General features: G+C 44.6%; 1 protein-coding gene across 2 annotated transcripts in view; it reads left to right on the top strand.

The window, feature by feature from the left end:
- The window catches only part of CHD7 (chromodomain helicase DNA binding protein 7), a 172,839-nt gene that overhangs the window by 92,856 nt on the left and 58,437 nt on the right, over positions 1-21,546 (top strand). For both annotated transcript variants that reach the window (XM_030304413.1, XM_030304414.1), the window contains one exon: positions 17,402-17,832. In XM_030304413.1, the coding sequence (XP_030160273.1) occupies positions 17,402-17,832 (431 nt within the window). The remainder of the gene's footprint in view (positions 1-17,401; positions 17,833-21,546) is intronic.

The following is a 21,546-nucleotide window of genomic DNA, read 5'->3' as shown; positions in this document are numbered from 1 at the left end:
GGAGATCCTTTCAACAACGTATTTGATATAAAACTGTTAGTGAGATGCAGGCGGTTTACTTTCGTTGCTGTATTGACACCTCTAGCCCTTGTCGGTTGAGACCTGCCGCGTTCCAAGTGCTTGGGAGCCACGTGGCACATCGGGCAGCACGAGCCTTGGGAAAGGACAGTTGGGAGATAATGGGTCTGGAAATGAGACAGCGGCAGTGTGCACGGAGGGGTCGAGGACGGACAACGGGACCGCCACGTCTCCTTCTTGGGCACTAGGCGAGTGGTGGCCTCAGCAGTTAGGTGGAAGAATTCAGGAAGAAGAACACAAACTTTTTTGTTTGTAGGAATAGAGGGACAGGAAGCGAAGATGGTGAGTTGGGTCTTGGAGTTGGAGGTTTAGTTAGGACCTTGGGCTTCCTCTGGAGCTCTGTGGTCTTGGGGTGTGGCGGGTCGAACTGAAGCTCTGCATACCCAGCAGCGACCCCTTGGGCCGTCGATTCCCCCCTGGGCCACCCACCCACTCAGGCATCCTCTCTGGGCTTCAGGGGAAGAGATAATCATCCCCCCACCCCTGCCGGGAGATGGGTTGTGGTCAGAGCATAAACTGTTAGCGCTTTAAAGTTTATTTTAAAATTTACATACACTGAAGTCATAAGCCATTTCTGATAAAAATGCATGATCAACGTAATTTCAGCAATCACTAGAAAGTGTACCTCTTTCATTTTTAGAGGTCAGATTCCGAGAACTTTCTCTAGGTCTCTTTCCAGGGAGTGCCTTTGTTGGGCACTGTCTCTGGGAATGTGACGAGGGATCTGTCTCAGTCAGTTCACAGCACAGAGGCAGCATTTGTTGCCTGTTGAGTCATATTTAGGATATTCAGAGATGAGGTGATGACTCCGTCTGTCCATCCATCCATCCATCCATCCATCCATTCATCAGGAACATTGCGCATTTCAAGGTGCCAGTCACTGTGTGGGTGAGGTTGTGGAAGTGTAAAAATGAGCGGTTCTCCCCTTTAAGAAGCCTCAGTTATACAATGATGTGACTGTGATGAAAAGAGAGAAATGTAGACTTGCGTGGGAGTAGGTAATTAATTATTTGCAGGGCCAGGAGGAGTAGCGATGGTTGAATCGGGGAAAAAGAGTGACGGGAAAATTAGCGCAGACCCAACACAGGTCCTCTTGAAGGATAGCAAACGTTTCAGTCTTGCCTTGGCCCAGCCAACCCAATGTGCCTTTATTTATGCATGCATTTGTTGGGTCCACAGTGGCTGAAGGCATTCTTCTCGGTACCTCAGAGGTACAAGGTACGAAGGGGAAGGGCACACCTGTGAGCAGGACAGAGGTAGAATGTGATGTCTGTGTTACATCTGAGTGAGGTCTGGGGATATTCAGTCGATAAATACTAAGCCTGTGGTATATTTCAGTCTCTGCTTTGGGTTAGGAACACACACGCATATGTGTGTGTGACACACACTGGATTCCAAGAAGCGAGCGTAGCACGTCGCTTTCCTTCAGGGGCTCATGGTGCAGAGGGCCAGAAGGAGCTAATAATAAGTAGTCAAGCTATGTGGTAAACGGTACTCTTAAATGGAAGAGCGTTTGGCTCCACTAGGAGAGATCAGGGAAGAGGTTACATCTCGTTGTAGCTCAAAGGTTGAGTGGGATTCAGATGCAAAGACAGAGGTCGGAGCGAGCATCCCAGGCAGGAGTGACATCTCCGCTGGCACTGAGCTGGGAAAGGTCAGGGTGCGTTTCGTGGCTGCATTGGTCAGCCTGTGGTAGAGGCAGGACCTGGACAAGGAGGGCGCAGGGAAGACCCCGACCAGCCACACCGAGAGCCTCAGTTTTAAACGTAGCGGATGGGGATCGTTGACAGATCGTACACAGGAAAGCAGCGCGGGTGGCTTGTGTTTTGGAACGATCACTCCGCTGCGAGACACGGAGAACACTGAAGAAGGCAAGCCCAGCGGGGGGAAGGCTTGGAAGGAAGGCGTTTGGGGCGGGCCTGGACTGGAGAAGTGTGGATGGGGGCCAGCGAGGGTGAGGAAGAAGCGTGGTTGGGCGACTGGGAATCGTACCGACGGCGAGCAAGACAGGAAAGCAAGTTTTTAGTGGAGGAAAGTGATTCTGATTTTTGGCCTGCTGAGGTCAAGGTGCTGGAGGAAATATCTAGGCTCAGGTGGAAACATGCATGTGGCTCTGCTGTGAGCGGGGGAGGGGTGGTCAAAGACGAGGTAGAAGAGAGAATGATGTTGTGGTAGGAAACATCCACCTTTGATTTTTGAACATTTTTAAATCTACAGAAAAGTTGAAGGGATAATGCAGTGAGCGCCTACCTGTTTGTCCTTCACCCAAATTCAGCAAGTATTAGCACCGTGTCATATTTCCTTTAATCTGTTACTGCCTAAACCTTCTTGAAGGAAGCCAAGGGAGATAGCCATGGAGATATTTGGGTAAAGAGTTCTGAGTGCAGAGGCAGCCTATGCAAAGGCCCTGAGGTAGAAGGGCCTTCAACCCCTGTTGTTTGTCTGTAAATAAGGAATCTTTGTGGTTGGGGTGGAAGAGCACAAAGGAGGATTGTCGGAGATGAATTAGCGAAGTGGATGAATAAGGCCACGTCATATAAGGCCTTATGGGCCATGGTGAGGACTCCAGATTTTACTGCGAATGAAATGAGCCAATATTGGAGGGTATTGTTGTCATTGTTGTTGTTTTTATTTATTTTGAGAGAGAGAGCGTGCGCCTACAAGTGGGGGAGGGGCAGAGAGAGGGGGAGAGAATCCCCAGCGGGTTCCCAGCTGTCATTGCAGAGCCCAATACAGGGCTTGGTCTCATGACTGTGAGATCATGACCTGAGCTGAAATCAAGAGTCAGATGCTTAACACTGAGCCACCCAGGTGTCCCTGGAAGTTTTGAGTAGACACGTGAGGTTGTTTGATTTACGTTTCTCAAGGACCACTCAAGACTGTGCGGCCAGTGCCCTGTGCCCCAAGACTGGGGCAGAGGGCAGAGCAGGAAGTCGGGTCAGTTACAGAGGCCGTCGCAGGAGTCCGGGCAAGGCCTCACAATCCCTGACGGGGAGGGTAGCGGGAGAGGTGGTTGAAGGGTGTTTTCTGTGCGTGCGGAAGGTGCAGCCAACAGGACTTAACAGACTGGCTTGAAGGAGTCCGAGTGAAGAGTCAGGGGTGACTCCGTGTTTTTGGCTGCTTCCGCTGCTAGAGTGACACTGTCTGGAGTTGGAGTTTGGCGGAGACAATTCAGAATTTGTCGTAGAACGAGTTAAACCGCAGACGCCTGTTGGGACATGCGAGTGGATCTTCCGAGCCGACGGTTGGAGAAGTATGGGGTTCAAGGGAGTGGTCTGGGCGCAAGAGACAGCTGTGGGGATCCTTCGTCTGTAGGCAGTGTTTAGAGCGATGGTACCGGAAGAGAGAGGAGGCCCGGACAGAGCTGAGATCCAAAGCTGAAGGCTTGGAGCATCTCAGAGGCCGTAGGTGGAGAAGTTGATGGGAAACGAGTAAAGAAAGAGCCCGCGAGGCGGGAGGGGACACGGCTGTCCTGTGGCTGGAGGTCACGCGCGGAAGCTTGCGGTGGGCAGCGGGGTCAGCCGCCGCTGTGAGGTCAGGAGCCACGGCAGGCAGAGGAGGCGCCGGAGGTCACCTTGAGGAGAGTGTCGCCGTGCTTAGGTAGAGCGAAGTCAGGAGTGAACGGAAGGAGGAGGAAGACAGCAAATGTTGTCACTCTTGCGAGGACTCTGCCCCACGGGGGGAGCAGACACGGTGGCAGGAGCTGGAGGAAGCGTGGGGTCGAGGAAGGCTCGATGAATACTTGAAAACCCGAATGAGGTGGGGGAAGGATGCTGCGGGTGGAGAGAACTGTGTAAAGGCAAGTCTAATCCAAAAGTAGGTTGGGAGATAAATTTGGAGGATGCAGCCAAATCGTCCTGGGTGGCCGACTTCTTTTGGGGGCGGGGGCAGACTTGACTTGAAATCACTGAAGGGGGTTGCCACAGGGTGCCACGCGGGTCTGTGCCGCCGCGGCCCGCGTCCTCGGCTGCACCCTGAGGAATTTGGGTCCCCGACCAGTCCCTGTCCTTCCTTCCCTGAATTCAACCCTGCCCCCGCTAAGAGTGCCAGCGCACCTCCGTCCGGGTGAGAGAGCGTCGCTCCTGTGCGCGATTTCTCGTGGTCTTGGGGCTCGTGCTGAATGACTTCTGGCTTTTGTTCGTTCTGCCCTACCTTTGTTCTTCCCTCTTCCCTGTCACCTCTCCACGGTTTGTTTGGTGTGGGTCTGTGGCCTCAGGGGTGTACGTACAGAAATGCATTTTGTGTGCCTAAGCATTATTATTTGTGCCCAGTGAGCCGTTCGACAAACATTATTTCATGACATGTTACATCGAGCAGAGGCTAAGCTTTCTGTAGGAAAACCTGGTAGATGTTCTGTATCTAGGAAATGAGATTATGTAGGATTGGAATACTGCTCTGAAAGTTTCCCTTTTTTTATGGGAAAAGAAAGTTGTTCATTAACGTTTTGTTACAGTAATTCTGGTATATCTTATTTAATTTTGTGCTTTCTAGTGTTGGTTTTCAAACCAGTTTCATTTTTTTGTGTTTATCTCCGAAACTTTCTTAACATTTCCTTCTGAAATTGTCCCCACTTCCCCACTCCACCTTTACAAACACTGCCTTCCCTTTAGACGGCTGGGGCAGTTACCATCCGAGCAGGACTGAAGTCCGACTTTAACAGCAGAGACCCGAGTCGTGGAGGTGGAAAGGATTTTACAGATCTGCTCATCTAGCTTCTTCATTTTTCTGATCTTGAGGTGATTGGCTTCCCACTTGATTGTCGAAGCCCCACAGCATAAATGGTCAAAACCCAGCCCTAATAGCGAGTTTTCTGGTCCATCCTGCTGTTGTTCCTTCTGACAACGTGTCTCAGAAGAGGGGCCAGCACGTGAAAGGAATACACGCAAGTCGGCGTCTGGTGTCCTTCACCCAGTGCTGGTGTGCTCAGCGGGGGCTGTGGGCCCACGTACCCCCGAGGACCTCGGCCATCTGGGTCCAGGCCACTCTGGCTGCCCTGCCGTCCCGTTAGCTTGGTCGTTCCTGGTCGGAGGTGAATCCATTGTGCCCGATGTTGTCTCTGGATATGGTGACGGTAACAGACACAAAAACTCGTGAGATTGTCCCCAAGATAGTTTCCGATTCCATTTCTGAATCTGCTGTGATAGAAGCTGAAGACAACATGTTTAGGTTCTTGAATTGGAGAAGTGGTTAGTGTTGGACTAGACGTTGGGTGATTATTACGTTTTGCAACTACAGGGTTTGTTATCCTCCTACTTTGGGGAGGAATGTTAAATCCCCACGAAAAATCGCCACTGTCTCGTTTGCTCCTGTTCTTTGTTGCTGAAACACACCCTCTTATTGTGACCAGTTAATTATTTGTTCCCTCTAAATGGTACTTTAAAAAAGAGAATATCAAAATGTAAATGCTTACATTTTAGGCACAAATGATGATTTTGTCAGAAGCCACCTCAAGTTCTGCATTTTCAAAAGGGATTTTTTTAATGTAAATAAGTTACAATAGAAACAAATGATGTAAACACAAGTTATTACATAATAGCATCTTTGTAGCACTTTCAAATTGTTCAAATACTTTCAAATAGATACAAGTATCTAAGAACTATAAATAAAGAATGTTGCTGAATGGATGTTGACAAGGAGGCCCAGGGTAAATCACACAGCAGTTTAAAACTGAAACAGCTTAGTTCAGAGGGTACTGCTGTTTTATAACCATATTTAAAAATCTGTTCCTCTTTTACTCCCTCAAACTGAGTTCAGGGATATAATGGATCCCATTATAGGTAAAAGGTCTGTGACTCAGCCATCGAGCTACTCAAACTCTTGGCTGTTTTAATTGCCACCATTAAAGCTTTAGTACTTTTATCTCATAAAAATAGATATCATTGATGTAAAATGTGTGCCTGTTGAAGATACATTTGTACCTCTGCCCTGATGGTTAGCTAATCATCCATTTGTGTTTGAAGTTAGTTAGGTTTTTATGCAGACGGGAACTTGACATAGATCACTGATTTGTTCAGATTTAGTCATTTAATTAAGAAAAAGAAATCCATGTAGTAATAAGGATAATATCTGGATAGAGTATTTTCCCCAAAGAAACGTTTTCTGTTTTGGTTTGCATTTTAGCCACATTTAATTGATGGACGGATGGTGGACTTTTTACCAAGCTTAGTCTTGAACCCAAGAGAATAATAATGTTTCTCTAATTCAAACGGTGTGACTTCAGTTCAAGGGAAATCTAGGAGTCACTCTTTTGTGACATGTCTGTGTAAATTTAACTATGGTAATCAGCAGCGTTTCCCTGCCCATCTTCCACAAAGGGGAAAATATCAAGGTGTGAAGGAAACTCCAAGAACACAGCAGGAGCTAAATGTTAAACTGTGAAAAGCTACTTTGTTCCGGGCTTTTCCGTCCAGTATGCTACCAAATCACAGTCATTCATTATTCATACCGCTGTGCACAAATCAGGTAAAATGTGCTCGTCAAAAATGAACACAGCTCAAGAAAGTTTAAGTTCCTAATCACCGTGTACACATTTATTTCTCTGTAGTGTAAACAGAACAGCAAAAGTTGGTGGGGCAGTTCATTGACTTATTTTCTGTTCTGCACTTGTAATTGTGGAATTATATCCAGATAAGGGGGGAAAAAATCTGACTTTATAAAAGAGACTCAAATCTGAAACAGTCCTAAAACTAAAACCTACCCACACGAAGCATTTGTGAGCTAATATACATAAGCAGGCTTTTATTCTTGCCCAGCTGTGCAGATTCAATTATAATAATTTTCTCAGTTGCATAACATTGCTGTTTGTTTATTACTGCGTTATTAGTCAGTGAATGAACCTCCCTCTTTTTGACCCCTCAGCAGTGTTTATAAAATACTTAATTGCTTTGGTATCTTCTGTTTCATGTGTGATTCCAGCTGGAAGGAGTCATGGGGACACCATCCCCTTTAAGTGTTAAACAGATTGTTTCTAATGTGCAGTGAAGTTTCTTTTAAAATAAACATCAGGAGCCTTTAATATTGTTTATAGAGCAGTTTCTTATATTTTTTACTTGAAAACGGAGCGATTTTCTTACGAAAATCCTCTCCCTGTGATGATTTCAGTGGCACTTAACTATGAAATAGTGTCAGGCCCCAGCCTGCCTATAGCAGCCACGTCCCGTATTTCGTCTGAGTGGGTCCTACCCTCTCCAGCTGTTACCTGACCCCCGGCTTTCCCTGCCCTTACGTCTTCCTCCCTTCTGGAGATGTTTAGCAGCAGGGGTTAGGCAGCAGGCCTGGTGGCTGAGAGCCGGGTTGTCCAGAGAAGTTGTCTGGGTTGAACCCCGACTCTTCTTATAGCCAACTTTTTGTGACCTTTGGCAAATTGATTAATCTCCTCGTGTGCCTTAGTTTTCCCATTTGTAAGATGGGGGCGATTTCCTAAGGTTGTTGTGAGCCTGGAATGGTGCTTGGCACAAAGATGCTCAGTGTTACCATCAGCGGCATCAACATCCCAAAGGTATAAAGAAATACTTGTGTGCTGTCTTTCATGTGGGAGGATAAATGTCTAGCATTAGAAAAGGGGTTGTTAGTTGTTTACTGCCGTGTAACAAATTACCACAAATTTCTGGGGTAAAACAATACCCCTTCCTTATCTCCTAGTTTCTGTGAGTCGGGGTTTGAGCACAGCCTAGCCGAGTCCTGTATTCAGTGCCTCACAAGGCGACGGTCAGGTGCAAGGACTGCATTCTCATCTGGAGGCTTAACTGGGGAAGAATTGGTTTCCAAGTCCCTGCTGGTTGTTGACAGAGTTCATTTCCCGTGGCTGTATGACCGGGGGCTTCAGTTCTTGCTGGCCGTCACCCAGGGCTCCCCTCCACTCCTAGAGGCTGCCTGCCGTTTCTGACCATGGTGAGTTCCCCACTGGGGTCACCTCACTCTGGTCACTTGCTTCTCCGGCGCCAACCACAGAGAATCCCTGACCCTCAGGGAGAGCCCACACCCTCTTTACAAACCTCCCCTAATTAAGCCAGGCTTACCCAGGAAAACCTGCCCTTTGAGTAGCTGAAAACCAACTGATTTGGAACCTTAATCACACCATGAAGTCCTGTTACCTTTGTCGTGTTCTGTTGCCTAGAACTAGACACAGGTCCCCCTACAGTTGGGAGGTGAAGATCATAGGGCCATCTTGGAATTCTGCCTCCTATAAGAAGTGAATGAGTTTTTATAGGACTAAAGTAGTTCATCATTAAGCATTTATTGCCAACTAAATTTGCTAGACTCACAGTCGCTGAGTTCTAGAGAACTTGCCTGCCTAAAGTGTGTAAATTAGCTTTATCACCGAGCTCCTTACAAATTGATTTTTTTTTCTTTAAATTGTTCTCCCCTTTCCACACAGATCCTTGGGATTGTTCAGTGTTAGATAAAGACACACCTTCCTTTCAGTCTGTCGAAGTTTGACTTTTTAAATTCGCAGGAATAGCATAGTAAGTTGCATTTATTGTTAACATTTATAGAGTAGTAGAGACCTCAATGCAAACTTGGTGTGAACTGCTTTTCCGGAGCCAAAGTGCATATGTTTCACCTTTCCAGTCTAAGGATCAAACTTGCTATTTGGTATGGCAGCGGTAGCAAAATACAATGCGAAGTGCACGGTAAAAAATTACCAAAGTGGGGGCGCCTGGGTGGCGCAGTTGGTTAAGCGTCTGACTTCAGCCAGGTCACGATCTCGCCGTCCGGGAGTTCGAGCCCCGCGTCAGGCTCTGGGTTGATGGCTTAGAGCCTGGAGCCTGTTTCCGATTCTGTGTCTCCCTCTCTCTCTGCCCCTCCCCCGTTCATGCTCTGTCTCTCTCTGTCCCAAAAATAAATAAACGTTGAAAAAAAAATTTTTTTTAAAAATTACCAAAGTGAACTTAACTGTTTTTATTTATTTTGAGAGAGAGAATGCATGCGTGCATGTGAGCAGGAGTGGGGGCGGGGGGAGTGGTGGGCAGAGAGAGAGAGAATCCCAAGCAGGCTCCTCACTTCAGGGCTGGGCATCTGTTGCCAAACGCAAGCCTCTAGACGCCCTTTTTCTGAGTATAGTGTGGACCCATGGACCCAAGAGCCAACTTGAAATAAGCAAAACCAGTGCCTGCGAACTGGGAGTCTGTTCTGTTGATTCCCATTCGTTGACGTTTGCTGAGTTGAGCCTCCTAAGGGAAAACGGTACGCAAGGTGGTGAAGAAAAGAAAGAAAAAAGAGGGAAGGGAGAGGCAAGAAAATGGACTTTGCTGAGGCCCCTGACCATATTCGCTATCTTTTCTACTTCTAGGAAGTAGTGTCTCGTAAAAGATACTACTTGATGATTTGCCACTGTAAGGAGCTAAGAAAGAAATTCAGAACAAGAGGCTGAAAGTGTGACTGTGTTTGAGACTCCTTAAGGGCTTCACATTGTAGTTTGCTTTTTAAAGTCAGGTGCACCACGACGCCCACGTTGCAGACCCTGCTTTTCCCCCGGGGGGTTTGCTCTTGGGGGAGAATGGATGTAGTCTTCACGGGGGGGCAGGCCTGCTTCCCAGAGGGGGCTGCCCTCCTGCCTGTGGCCCAGGAGACCTACGAGGTTACTCACCAGGACTGCGCTAGGCTTCGAGTTGTTAAATTTGTGGTTGTTTCTGTTTCTCCGCTGCCCCGAGCAGCGATGGGTTCTGTCGGCCCCTCTTCGTTTCTCCTTTCTAGGAGAAGCACTTCAGGGGGTAGGAGGCCCTGACGATCAGGAATGCTGTCTGATTACCTGTATATGCTTTTGGGAAAGCTAACACATGTAAAAACATAATTCAAGTCTTGTGTAAACAGTTAAGCTAATTTTTCCAGGCTTTTATGAAGCAGTGGAGGTACATCAAAAGTATGTTCCATTTACATCAGTTCAACTCTGTGCCCTAGGGGTGTGTGTGTGTGTGTGTGTGTGTGTATAAACGTGTTGTTTCAAATACGTTGCCCTTAGATGCGAGCCTGCTACTTTTTCTGGTGCTTTTCCTAAGAAGTAGAATGCTCTGTTACCAAGTGGGGTAAAGAAGTATGTTATATCCTTTTCATTTTATTTTATTGAATTTTATTTTTTAAATTGATCTATTTTTTAAAGTTTATTTATTTTGAGAGAGAACACAAGCAGGAGAGAAGGACGGAGAGAGAGAGGGAGGGAGGGAGAGAGAATCTCAGGCAGGCTCCATGCTGTCAGCGCAGAGCCCGATGTGGGGCTCGAACTCACAAACTGTGAGATCATGACCTGAGCCGAAACCAAGAGTTGGTCGCTTAACCAACTGAACCACCCAAGTGCCCCATATGTAGATTGAATTTTTAAAAATCATGTAAGATGGTTTTTTTTTTTTTAAGTGGTTTTGGGAGAGTTTTCAGGGCAAGGCAGACAGTGGGCGTATTTTCCTCTGGTTCTGAAAGACTCCGTTCACTCCCTGGGACAAAGCAGATTGATTGAATTGAGTTCAACTTCTGTCAAACAGGGTGATTCTGATATTCAAATGGGATAATGTTTGTTAGCGGGCAATGTAAATGTCAGTTCTTATCCACATTCTTCTCTTTGGGAGAAAACGTAGTGATTCTCCACAGCTTTAGTTTGGAATTAAACTAGAGTTCTCCCCTAATCCTTTGAAGGCAAAAGTCCCAAACTGATATTCAGCTAAAAGCCATTTTAACCTGTAGATTACAGTCGGGGTCTTAAAACTAAGGCCTTTATGGTTTTGGAGGAATACCGCCAGCGGCTTCCTGGGCTTGGAGAACCTCTCATCACCCTTGACTCTGGGCAAGCCTGACCCCGTTCACGCTGGCTGGTAGCCACATCGGGGTTAGAATTTAAGGTTTACCCTTTTCTAGTGGTGTAACTTTGGGAAAGTTCATCCTAAAGCCTCAGTTTCCTTATCTGTAAAAGAGCAACAATGCCACCCACCTTGGCGACCTCACGTGGTTACAGACAGGCACGGACGGAGAAGAGGGTTGCAAAGTGCGCGTGTAGCTGTACGTGGTACGTGGTTTAAAAACCTTCAGCACGGTGTCCTGGGATGCCTTCAGGACTTCCCATCAGTCTGGCTGTTGTCTCTCCCCTAAACCCAAGGCTGTTCCCTGGCCCTCTTCCCTGTCATCCTGAGTGGGGCAGGCGGGAGGCAGCCTCGCAGGTACCCAGCGTGGGTCCGGCCCGCAGCCCTGCACCTTCCTGCCCACAGCTCCCCGCGCGGCGTGGCGGCCTGCTCAGAGTGGAGGCTGGGAAGGGGAGATGGCCAGAAGGGCAGCAACGGGGTGGCAGAGAGTGAGGGGTGGTGGCCAGATGCCCTGTTCTCCCCTGGGAGGGAGTCTGTGCGCTGAGGGTTTCTCAGACACTTGGAAAGGGGTTTAGCATTGGTGGAGTTTGACTGCAATGTTCTTCTCGTTAGAGTGACTGTAGAAACACTCCAATACAGTGCTTTCCATATTAAAAGTGCTGTTTGACAGTTCTTATGGTATATGTTTTACTCCTAAATACATAGAAGATGTGCAATATTCAATATCCGATGTAAATTGTTTACTATTAAATGTAACACGATTGCTTGGTTCATTATTTTCATTATTTTGGATTCTACTTAAATTCAAAATGTGTTTATAATTTAGATGCCATTAAAGTGGCCGATGTTAATTTGTAGCCATTTAGGATTTTGTCTGTATGGCACATCTATTCTACGGACAGAGTAAAGACATAAGCAGAAAACCAAAGGTTTGAAAATGTCTTCAGATGACTTTTAAATGAGATATTTTGGCAGTAATTAAAACAATTTTTCAGTTCTAAAATTTAATGGTTCTGAGGTACTTGTAAAGATAATTTCTTGCATTATGATATTTCAACATTCCGTAAATTTAGCTTGGTAATTATCTTGACTGTAATATAACAAAAATTATACAAGTCAGCCTTACATGACTATGCCAATATTCCTATTTTATTCCTACCAGTGACTTAAATTGAGCATAAAAAAACCCTGCCAATTCAGTGAGCTGTTTGAGCACATTTTATATAGAATTAGATTTGTTGATAGTCACATGCTATGTTGTAAAACATTTGATAACCACTGCTTTGAGACGTACAGACGGACGCACGCACACACGTACTTTCCCCCACACCAGAGAAGCAGATGAATTTGCCCTGCTTTAGCTAAGTCAGTATAACCCGAAGTATATTTTGAAGAATACTTTTATTCAAGTTATTCTCAGAAAAAACGGGATGCAATCAATGATTAAATACCTTTAGGACACACTGTGCATTATCCCCCACTCAGAATGTAGGAAGGGCTTGGAGAGTTTTGTAGGAAAGAAAACTTATCTATTTGGTTAGCCCAGGATTCTCTAAACATACGTGATCTGAGTCATCTTTTCATGTAACACCTTTTAATACCTACAATTTAAAAAAATGTGCTTGGATACATTTTGCTTTCTCAACTCATATCACTGACAAGCTTGATAATTATGCATTTGTGTGTTTTTGTTCATAAATGTACTCATTCAGCATGTTACTGTTCGTGGAAATTTCAAATGGGCTGAATAAAACTACTGCCATATAAAAGGCTTGAACTCGAAGCCCTGACTCTCATGCTAAATTTAGCTAAGCAGAAAATGGTCCAACCCTTGATCGTCTTAAGAATATTTTGATACTTATTTCATATCAAATAGTCCAAGCTGAAAAGTGTATCAGTTGACCATTGAAACTAATTACCTGCGCATCTTGGATCTGCTCCTCCCTAAACAGGGCTTCAAAAGCTTGCTTGTCATACACTTTTATGCTTTCAGTCACCCGATCTCAGGCATGACTCATTGTTCAGGCTGGGTCCACTGAGGAAGTGACCTCTGGCTGGAACCTGGGTGACTTTTTTCAGGAAGCCTCCTTAGCATCAGCCTGGTACTGTGGCTGGCTTGTTGACTGTTCTGTCCCCAAATGTTTGTTGAATGAAGAACCGAATTGGGCACCAGTTATCAAGTGCATCTTCTTGCTCTCAGTGTCGCTGACGAGAGAAGGGTGTTAAGAGTCTCGACAGGACTTACGGAGCCTTTGCTAAATGCACTTCTGAACGCTGTGTGCTCTGAGCTGAAGACTGAGCTTCAGTGACCGTCCTGGAATTCCTTTTTAAAAGAGTGTCAAGGGATCAAGAACCTAGGGAATACTGGGAAAATAAGAGTGAACTGCATCGGAATAAGATGTGTTTCCAAAGCCGTGGCGGGGGGGAAGGAAACAAACAGTACTTCACAATCTTAAGTGAGCACTTTAATGTTTGAATTTTTACAAATCATTGAAGTTGTAGTTAGTGCGCTTTAAGCTTGTGTTTGTTGTTCCTTCGGCCTCAACTGGCCTGCCACTTCTCCACCAGAATCTCCGTTTCTCTGCGAACACAGGTGCCTCCCTTTAGCTCAATGCGATGGGAGGGGATGTGTCTCCCAGAAGTGCCATGTTAGTCTTGCGCAGCTGGTAGTGGCTTTTCTTTATCATGAAGTTGTGTTTCGATTTTAGGCTTGTCTGTATCACTCAGTAAATAAAATGTTTGTCCGTAGGTGCCCTACATTGCAGCATGCTGTTAGTTTGCACAGATTATAGGTGTTGGAAACACTGCATGGTGTTAATATCACGGTGCTCACTCCTGTTACTATTGCCAACAGGTTGAGGCTTTAAGAATATAATTAAGGCAAAACATGAGTAAATATGATAGCTTCTAAGCCAGACAAAGCTGCTGAATATTGGATGAAAAGCATACTTGAGGTAGATGAAAAGTTTTTTCCTTATACACCGTTTCCTTTTCTTGTGAAAGCCCCTGAGTGGTTTGGGTCTTGTTTGCTTAAAGGTCAAAGAGGGATTGCCCCAACTCCCTTGGTCACGGCTCTCCTTCGGTCGCCTTTGCATCCTGCCTATTCTGTTTGACATAAGGTAACTTGTCTGTGTGTTTGTCTCATGTATACATTTTGAACAAAGGAGTTAAGGATAAAAGTTTATGGTAATTTTACGGTAAATTTATGGTAATTTTTTGACACCCCCCCCTTACACACACACCTAGGATCATTTTTATTTACAGTTTAAATATTAGTCATTCTGTTTTAGTTACAAAAGTCCACGGCACAGACCTTATATATCCCATAATATTCCAACAGGCATATAGAATTATGATAGAAAATGTGTCAAATGGAAAGTCCTATAGGCTGTATTTAAAAATGCCTTTGGTATCTAACATTCTCCACATTTGCTCTAATAAATGGGAGGTTTTAGTAATGCCCTATATGGTAATATCAGATGTTAATGGCATTGATTACCTGTCAGGCAGTGGGAATTGATGGGAAAATGTCCGCTGTAAAATTAAATAGCATTAGAGAAGACTGTACCATGCATGGGCGGGGGTGGGGGGGGGCATGGCTGGGCCTGGGAGACTTTTGTCAGGGTATTACTGTGAGCTCCAGGTTTTTTCCCCCACATGATTAAGGCAGGCCATCTGTTCTTTGTTAAATGTTTACAAAAACAGCTTTTCTCTAAAAGATTTAAGGAGATGTGGGTCTGGTAAACACTATAATATTTCTGAGCACCTTTCCCACCCTATATCATATAGTACCAAAACATAATTCTGCTGCGTATCAAATAGGATTAATACCTTTTTTGTGTTTACTCTTTCTGTTTTTTTCCTTCTTATGGAAGATTAAAATTTTTAAGGGATACTAATTTATGGCTTCATTTGTTACTGAAAAGGGCATCTGAAATCATTTGTATGCTAGAGTATGTAGATAAATTTTCAGTCTTTTTGTATTAGATGTCCTACACATTTTCTAGTTCATAAATGTGTAGCAGGTATTTGTCATTAGAAGCTGGCACTTTGTGACTGGGGTAAATGCCATGCAGATTAAAGCAAGGTACACATACCTGGGATGAATTCACTATTCTAAGCTTTAAGCGTTGTTTACTGGTAGACTTTTCTCTTTGCTTCCCTTTCCAGGAAATACTTTTTCTTCCGTTTCCTGAAAAATAGTTTATCCCAAATTAAGTTTGATCTCTAAGTCCCTTGTGGGGGGGGGGGGTCGAGAAAAAAAGATATGGCCTTTTCCTTTTTATTTACATTAGAAAATAATATGTAACAATTAAACTCAACTTCAGCAACTGCAGTGTAATCACACAGTTAAATCAGATCCTGTTAATTCTTGGGTAATGGTGCCTTGGACAGCGCCTTGGCTGACATTTATTGGGGGTGCGTGTGAGGGAGAAGCGTAGGGAGAGGCTAGCTGTTTTCAGCGCTGGGTTAGCCGTGTTCTCCCTGTGTGGAGGCCTGCTCATGAAGACTCCCACCTGTGTGCCCTTCCTCAGACTTCTACCCTTGCTTCTTTCTCTTTGTGGACAGCCTTCCTCTCTTTCAGGTTCATCCTCTTTCAGCTCTCCTAAGAAAGGGCAATCAATCCCTATTTTAAGATTTTCTAATACCATTGGATTTTGAAAGCGACTTTGGAAATCATCTAACCCAAACCCTTCATTTTGCAGATGAGGAAAACGAACCCTAGATGAGAGAAATGATTTCCCACTGATAATATAGCTCATGGCCGGGCCTGCACTAGAATTTGTGTCTCTTACCTCACAATTCTGGACTCTGTCTCTTATACTAGTGCAGATGGAGAATTGAATGTGGGTTCCTTTAGTAACCATCACAGGGCTTAGTGGGAAGAATATAACCACTTTGTTTTCAGGTAGTGATGTCTTAAAAATTTGGGGCGGCAGCGGGGAGGGTCACTGAAAACTTTGGAAATCAAATGAAACCTGAGAAGCCTTTCCCGGAAGGAGGCCCATACGTAAGATTTGAGGAGAAGCGCAGAGTCAGAAGAAAACTGGTTTAGAAAACCTAGATTCAAATCACAGCTCTATCTCCTGCCGTGTGGCCTTGGGTGATCACATAAGCTAGTCAAACTTTACTTACTTCCTTTCTGAAAGATGGGGGCAGGTTATCACATTTTTCTCTGAGAGTCAAGTGAAGTAACTCCCGAAAGCACCTAGCCCAGTACATGGCATGAAATAGAGGCTCAGTAAGTGGAGGTCGTACCGGAATCTAATTTATAGTACTTTGCTGATGGTAAGCCACGGCTTCTGGGTTGCTCCTGAGTCCTCTGCAGACCTCGACCGGGACTCTCCCACCCTCTCCCTTTTTTGGAGATGGTGTGATCAGGAGGGAGGGCCTGTAACTCCTCGGGCACGCTACCGCATCCTAGAGCGTCAGTGTCCACACATAGCTCCTCATCGGGGCCGCTGTGCGGATTGCGTGGTGTCAGCGGTGTGAAGTGCTTAACACATGCCTGGCACATGGGAAGATTGTTCAGTGAACACTAGCAGCCATTATTACTGCCGTTCCTATTATGGTTACTGTTGAGTGTCTGGAGAAGCAGATGACGAAGGCAAAAAATTGGCATTTGCAGATACAACATTTTAAAGTAATTTTGTTGAAATGTAAAGGTTCGTTAGATGTCCTCATTTACAGTGGAGATGATGCTCTACCCCTGTCCTGGTTTGGAGCAGACTCTGATCTCGGCTGACCACTGAGCATCCCATCCTAATTGTTGGTGTTCTCTACTGTGTTTTAGCCCATCTCTGGGTATACGCCTAGTGAGTTTCCAAACTCCTCCCGCAGGGCGTACCAGCTCGACTATATGGGTTTTCTGTTCTTCAGTAAAATTTGAAACTGTAAAGCTTTAGTGACTTAAGAAAAACATCCTCTGCATTTCGTATTAGTCCAAGAAATGTAACAAATCCAAGGTCGTTAAGTTCGGATATGTGCTTTTAATTTGGTATTTTAATGTGATTTAAATCAGGAATGACCTATGTCATTTGTGTGTAAGATTTGTGTGTGATACCTTGATTTCAAACTTTCATGGGACCTGAATCTTTCAGCGCTTGGTACACTTGATCTTGTTAAAAGTGGCTTAATTGTGTATCTTTAATCCGAGTTCTCATTCCCACATAGGGAAAAGAATTCCATCTACTTTCCTTCCTTAGCTTTTGCCGCTGTTTTGTCCTTCCCCGTGTCCTATGTACGTAGGGGCTGTTAAGAAAACGGACGGTGGCTTCGGCCAAATGAGAATTTTTTTTCTTCCTGAATTGAATTTTTTTACGGTATTCCTGAGTTACCCCTTTTTACTATTTATGTAAAAGCTTTCTTGGTTTTTGGATGAGAGAAAATGATAGATTTTACAACTGTATATTTGGGAAAATATTTGCTGCTTCGAGTATACAGTAAGTTTCAGAAGCATCAGCTACTGACTTTCGGTTCCTTTCTTCAATATGAAGAATGATAAACTAATTTCAGTTCCTATTTCTGTCTCTCAGCATTCTCCGCCGGAGCCCTTTCTAGAGAAACCAGTGCCGGATATGACTCAGGTTAGTGGACCGAACGCTCAGCTAGTGAAGAGTGATGATTGCCTGCCATCAGTGGAACAGCAACCGCAGCAGAAGAAGAAGAAAAAGAAAAACAACCACATTGTCGCCGAGGATCCCAGTAAAAGTTTTGGTAAAGATGACTTCCCTGGTGGGGTTGATAACCAAGAACTAAATAGGAACTCACTAGATGGGTCCCAAGAAGAGAAGAAGAAAAAGAAAAGGCCGAAGGTAAAAAAAGATCCGAAGGAACCGAAAGAACCCAAGGAGAAAAAAGAGCCCAAGGAACCCAAGACCCCGAAAGCCCCTAAGATTCCCAAAGAGCCAAAGGAAAAGAAAGCAAAAACTGCCACGCCAAAACCCAAATCCAGCAAAAAGTCAAGGTAGGCTGTGGGCGGAAACCACCAGCACCAAAACACAGTACAGAAATGAGCACCACACAGTCCCGGCCCGGGAGAGGGGGTGGGGGGGGGGAGGGGGAGGCGGAGGGGTGGGGGAGGAGGGCGGGGCGGCACCTCGATTTTTGTCATTATTGTCGGGTTCCTTGCCCTGACTCCCAAACTAAGAAGTTAACAGATTTATGCATTCTGAAATTTAGGACTCAATTACTACGAACCCTTTATTCGGATGGTACGTTGTAGACTTCACTGGGTAAAAATTCTTGATTATTTTCAAATCACTTGCTCGCATTTTTGTAGAAATTTGTCGTGTAACAAATAGAACCAAATTACCAGCATAGTTATTTGTAAGTATAGGCCAGCAACCTCATTTTCAAGGACAATGCAAAACAGGGAAAGAAGGATTATAGAAGCAAGACAGGTCACTATATTTCACTAAGCTTTTCAGCCCTGTTTCCCAGAAGTTGAAACAGGAGAATTAATTCTCTCCACTTGGCGGAGTAAGCCTTCCCGGGGCAGGGTTGAAATGCTAGTGGGCAACGTGGGAGAAATCAAATAGCAGTTATCCATTAGATATGCATGCAAGGGTAGCACGAGTTTTAGCTTCTAGGAAATACCCTCCTCCCTCCATCCTTCCCTCTGTACTTCCCCCGCCAACTCTGACCCCCCAGAAGGCATATTTACTCAGTAAGAAAAGCTGAGAGGAGAAGACATTGAAGACTAATTTTTTTCATTTGTACCGAACATTTCTTACAACTGTTCTGAACCAATTCCAAACATCTGAATCTATTTTTCAGAATATGGCTCATGTTAGAAAATATAGTTTCCAGATGGAAGTATGGTCAGACTCGGTTAATCTGAACCTGTTTGCAAACTCCATTAGGAGACACACTGCACGTCGTCCCTCCGTGTGCATGCATGTACACGCACACGCGTGGACACATGCACGCTCCGTTCCGTGATGGACATGCTTGACGTGAACTTTTTGAGCTCGCTGGCCTGTCAGCCTTTGACTCGTAGACTTTCCTGTGTGAGTACGCACGGGTACAGAGAGAGGACTTGATTTCTGTGACCACAGAGGTGCTCCTGCAAAGCAAAAGAGCAAATTTGGATTTTCAACTTGTGCTAAGAATACCCAGACATCCCCAAATACGTTATTCTGTAGTGTGTTGAAAGTCTGTATCATAGTCCTTTAAAAATTTTTGTCATCGGTCCTTTTTATGGTGCTGGAATAACTGAATTCTATTCAACACCTCATTCTTCTAGGTGACGATATTTGCATTTACTTATGAACGTTCTTTGATGCCTCCGTATGTGGTCTCTTAATTGAAAACTATTATTTTTTTCTGCATATGAACACTCTTCTAATCCTGCAACCCGTTATAAATTTTGTTCATTTACTTAAGAAATATTCCATTAAGTACTTCTTCTTTGTAGGTACTGTTGTTAAGTGTTAGGATGTGCGCAAGGAACATAGGGTTAGAATTTCGGTCTGACTTACCGGGTTTTTTTTTTTAGAAATATAATTGCCCAAAAGCTAAGTATTGTGCTTTTGATAGGAGGAGGCATGTGCATATTTTTCCCAAGGAGAAAGAAATCGAAGCAAAATTTTAAAAGAATGTGTTGTTATTGTTTTTTAAACTTGAAGTGTAAGTGTCTGTGTTCTAAAAGAGCTTCCTAGAACTCAGAAAACATATCACCAAGACTTGTTTTAGTCTCAAGATATATATATTTATATATTTATATATATATATATATATATATATATATATATATATATATATATATATATATCTGCCTTCGGTTTGTATTTTTAATATTGTGAATCTAGCACCGAATGACAAAAATTGATTAACAAAAAGAAAAAAGGACAAAAAAAAAATAACCCCCACTGTATCTTGGATGTTGTCATAAATTTCCAAGTGTATGATTCTCTGGTTCTGAGTCTACATGGACCTCATCCTGTCTTTAAAAACATTCTTTAGCATACCCTTAACCTCCTGTGGGATACACTGGGGCAGATGTTAAAATGCTGTATTTCACAGTGAACTTGTTAAAATGTCCCCAACAACTATAAACAAGTGTTAGGAATGTAGGGCATCACATCCACTCGGTTCTGGGCACACGTGCTGCTTGATGCAAAGACAGGGCCTGTCTTCACCCACGAGGGCAAAATTCCAGGGCAGGCCTCGTCTGTGTGCTCTCAGCTGCTCATCCTGACGTTTGAATGGTCTGTGCAGAGTCAATTTTTGGCATTGCTGAATCCGAGTAATGGCTTTGCATTAGGGTCACACGCTTTTGATAGGCGGAAGGGCATGTGATCATTTTCTCCCAAGAGGAACGTTTGGTACGTTTCCCTCCCTTCATTCGCTTTAGACGCATCATCTCAGTGGATGCCTCCTATAGGCGATAGTTGTTTTTCCCCAAGTGGTGTGAAAATAATTGGCTGGAATATTTCTGTTGAGTATGGAGATCTGCACGCGGAAAGAGAGACTCAAGCCATGCTGAGGGGTGCGCCGGGAGTGTTTGGAGCAACTCTGCTGGCCCCGGGGACTTGACCACTTGTAGGGCCACTTGCTGATTTACGATGAAATGCGGTGAGGAAATTCCTAAGAGCTTTCCTGTTGTTGATGGTCAGATGGGGATGCTGTCCAAGAATACGGTAACTGAGCAGAGATTTTCAGTAAAGGCACAAACCAACCCATTATTTTGTTGAGCTGCAGTTTCTATCGGCCAGATGTATTGAGTACATCGAGCTGTGGCCTCGTGTTCTGCTAAGTCTAGAAAGGAAATAGCATCCCTGAAGCACAGATCAGTAGAAGTGCATACAACTACATGTAAATTCTGAATAGCATAGCAGAATAATTATGTAAATTGAATATGCAGTGATGAAGGTAATAGGGGGTTTGGGTTATGTTAGCACTGGGGTTGAATTGCCATAGCAGTTTGCTTTTAAGCACTGGAATAGAGCAGTGGCAATTTTGTTTTGCAAAATGTTATGTGATACCAGTTATTTCCATCCTTGAATAAGTTAACTTGATGAATTTGTTTATACAGAAAATAATTTTCCTACAGAGGGCTGAAATACAGGGGAATACACAGAAGTGAAATGAAAAATTTCACGTAGAACTGCTCGCATCTTCCCTGTTCAGTCCTGTACGCCCTGTCATCGGTGACGTTCTACAAACAGACGCGTTGTCCTTTGAGCGGGTGATGACGCAAGTGACCCACTGGTGGTCTGGCTTGTTTTGCATCATTCACACGCTCTCTGTGATAAAGCACATTCAGAGAGGGTGGCTGTTATCACCGGGCTGATTCTGTGTGCCTTTAGGATGTCCTTCTCACTACCTGCCATTCCGCTTCATTCCATAAAGTGGCTGAGGCTTGAATTTGTGGCCATTCTCCGTGAACTGACCCTTTTGGCCACCAAAGGCGAAATACGTTCGTCTTGTCCGCACAGGAGAACCTAAAAGAATCTGCCAGAGGCTGTTACATAGGATGGTAGAGAAACAGGAAAAGGCATTCGGCATCTCAGAAAAGGACATTTAAAATCTTAATAATGAGAAAAAGGGGCCACATTCCACTTTTCTATTAGAAATAGAAACAGTATCTTTCTTTCCCCTTTCCCTTTTATGTTGAATATGTATTTTTCTACCCATTTTTTTCCTCGTGCTCTCCCCAGGTGTCCTTAGAGCTTTC

This window comes from Lynx canadensis, chromosome F2 (genome assembly GCF_007474595.2).
Source record: "Lynx canadensis isolate LIC74 chromosome F2, mLynCan4.pri.v2, whole genome shotgun sequence".
Lineage (NCBI taxonomy): Eukaryota > Metazoa > Chordata > Mammalia > Carnivora > Felidae > Lynx > Lynx canadensis.
Note: the sequence above shows the minus strand (reverse complement) of the source record. Positions and strands in the feature narration are given on the sequence as shown.